Source organism: Agelaius phoeniceus, unplaced genomic scaffold, assembly GCF_051311805.1.
Source record: "Agelaius phoeniceus isolate bAgePho1 unplaced genomic scaffold, bAgePho1.hap1 Scaffold_110, whole genome shotgun sequence".
NCBI lineage: Eukaryota > Metazoa > Chordata > Aves > Passeriformes > Icteridae > Agelaius > Agelaius phoeniceus.
In genome coordinates, this window is record NW_027509876.1 from 162,829 (window position 1) to 164,822 (window position 1,994).

Sequence of the window (1,994 nt, forward strand, 5' to 3'; positions counted from 1 at the left end):
GGCAAGGAGCCTGGAGCCCCCAGGGCCTGGCCTGAGGCGTCAGCGCTGCCCCAGCAGTGCCCATGGCCTGTCCCTGCTGCAGCCCCGGCACTGCCACCCCCAGGGCTGTGCCCGGCCCCGAGAGCACTCAGGCCCTGCAGCAACACCAGGGCCACCAGGGCAGCGGGGCAGGGCCACGGCAGCAGCACTGGCAACACCAAGTGCTGCTGCTGCTGCTGCTGGGCACAGCTGCTGGGCCAGCACTGATCTGCCCCAGCTCTGCACACAGACATTGCTGCTGCAGCTCCAGAGAAGGCAACAAAAGGGCATCTCTGCAGAAAACTCTGCTGGGAGATCCTTTAGTTCCTTTAAAACCACTGAGAGTGCCGCCCCTCATTAAAACACTCTGTGGCCACAGGGAAGGTGGAGAGAAACAAAATGAGAAATGGCACCAAGATTGACATTTCTTTGTGGACAATAAGAAAATACTAAAACAAAGGAAAAGAACCTCCAAAATTAAATCAACAAGAAGGATCAAAGATAACTTTTATTACAAGTGATATGCAGAAATTGGCCAGAAGTTTAATGTTTGTGAAACCATCCAGTCATCAGTCTCCACACTGCAGCCTTGAGCTCCTGGTTCCTCAGGCTGTAGATGAGGGGGTTCAGGGCTGGAGGCACCACCGAGTACAGAACTGACAGGGCCAGATCCAGGGATGGGGAGGACATGGAGGGGGGCTTCAAGTCGGAAAATGTGCCAGTGCTGAGGAACAGGGAGACCACAGCCAGGTGAGGGAGGCAGGTGGAAAAGGCTTTGTGCCGTCCCTGCTCAGAGGGGATCCTCAGCACAGCCCTGAAGATCTGCACATAGGAGAAAACAATGAACATAAAACAGCCAAGTGCTAAGCAGATGGAAAACACAACAAGTCCCAATTTCCTGAGGTTGGAGTGTGAGCAGGAGAGCTTGAGGATCTGTGGGATTTCACAGAAGAACTGGCCCAGGGCATTGCCATGGCACAGGGGCAGGGAAAATGTATTGGCCGTGTGCATGAGAGCATTGAGAAAGGCACTGGCCCAGGCAGCTGCTGCCATGTGGGCACAAGCTCTGCTGCCCAGGAGGGTCCCGTAGTGCAGGGGTTTGCAGATGGACACGTAGCGGTCGTAGCACATGATGGTCAGGAGGGCATATTCTGCTGAGATGAAAAAGGCAAAAAAAAAGAGCTGAGCAGCACATCCAGTGTAGGAGATGTTGCTGGTGTCCCAGAGGGAATTGTGCATGGCTTTGGGGACAGTGGTGCAGATGGAGCCCAGGTCAGCGAGGGCCAGGTTGAGCAGGAAGAAGAACATGGGCGTGTGCAGGTGGTGGCCGCAGGCTACGGCGCTGATGATGAGGCCGTTGCCCAGGAGGGCAGCCAGGGAGATGCCCAGCAAGAGGCAGAAGTGCAGGAGCTGCAGCTGCTGCGTGTCTGCCAATGCCAGCAGGAGGAAATGCCTGATGCAGCTGCTGTTGGACATTTGCTATGGTGCCTTTGAATGGGGATCTGTAAGAAAAGTAATCATGGAATAGTTGGGTTTGGAGAGGACTTGAAATATCCCAGCACAGGCTGGGGGCACTTTCCCCCCACTGCCTGCCCAGGGCTCTGCTGCCTGGAGCTGTCCCTGCCAGCAGCTGCTTCCCTGTGCCCAGGGCTGGGCCCTGCCAGGGCTGCCAGAGCCCAGCCCAGCCCTGGGGGCTCAGCTCTGCCCTGCAGAGCCCTCCCAGCTCAGGCACTGCCCAGGGGCAGCTCTGGCTCTGCAGGCTCTGATGGCAACGTCAGAGCAACCCTGAGGAGGCTGGAAAAGCAACCTGGATGCTGCCTGTGAGGGGCCCTGTGGTGATTTCTGTCACTGCCTGGTTTATTCAGATCTGAGACAAAATGTTTTTATAATTCCAACCTTAACTGAGAGATTAATATCCATGGGTAATTTCCCACCCAGGCTATCCAGAGCAGTAAATTAAAAAAGCAGAATTTTAT

General features: G+C 55.5%; 1 protein-coding gene across 1 annotated transcript; it reads right to left on the reverse strand.

Annotated features, from left to right (window-relative positions):
• Window positions 1-561: 561 nt before the first annotated feature.
• Window positions 562-1,494, reverse strand: LOC143692969 (olfactory receptor 14J1-like). Its single transcript, XM_077173047.1, has one exon. The coding sequence runs from the start codon at window positions 1,492-1,494 to the stop codon at window positions 562-564; it is 933 nt and encodes a 310-aa protein (XP_077029162.1).
• Window positions 1,495-1,994: the final 500 nt, after the last annotated feature.

Coding starts and splice junctions, on each gene's coding strand:
- LOC143692969 (XM_077173047.1), bottom strand. CDS start 1,494: ATGTCCAACAGCAGCTGCATCAGGCATTTCCTCCTGCTGGCATTGGCA.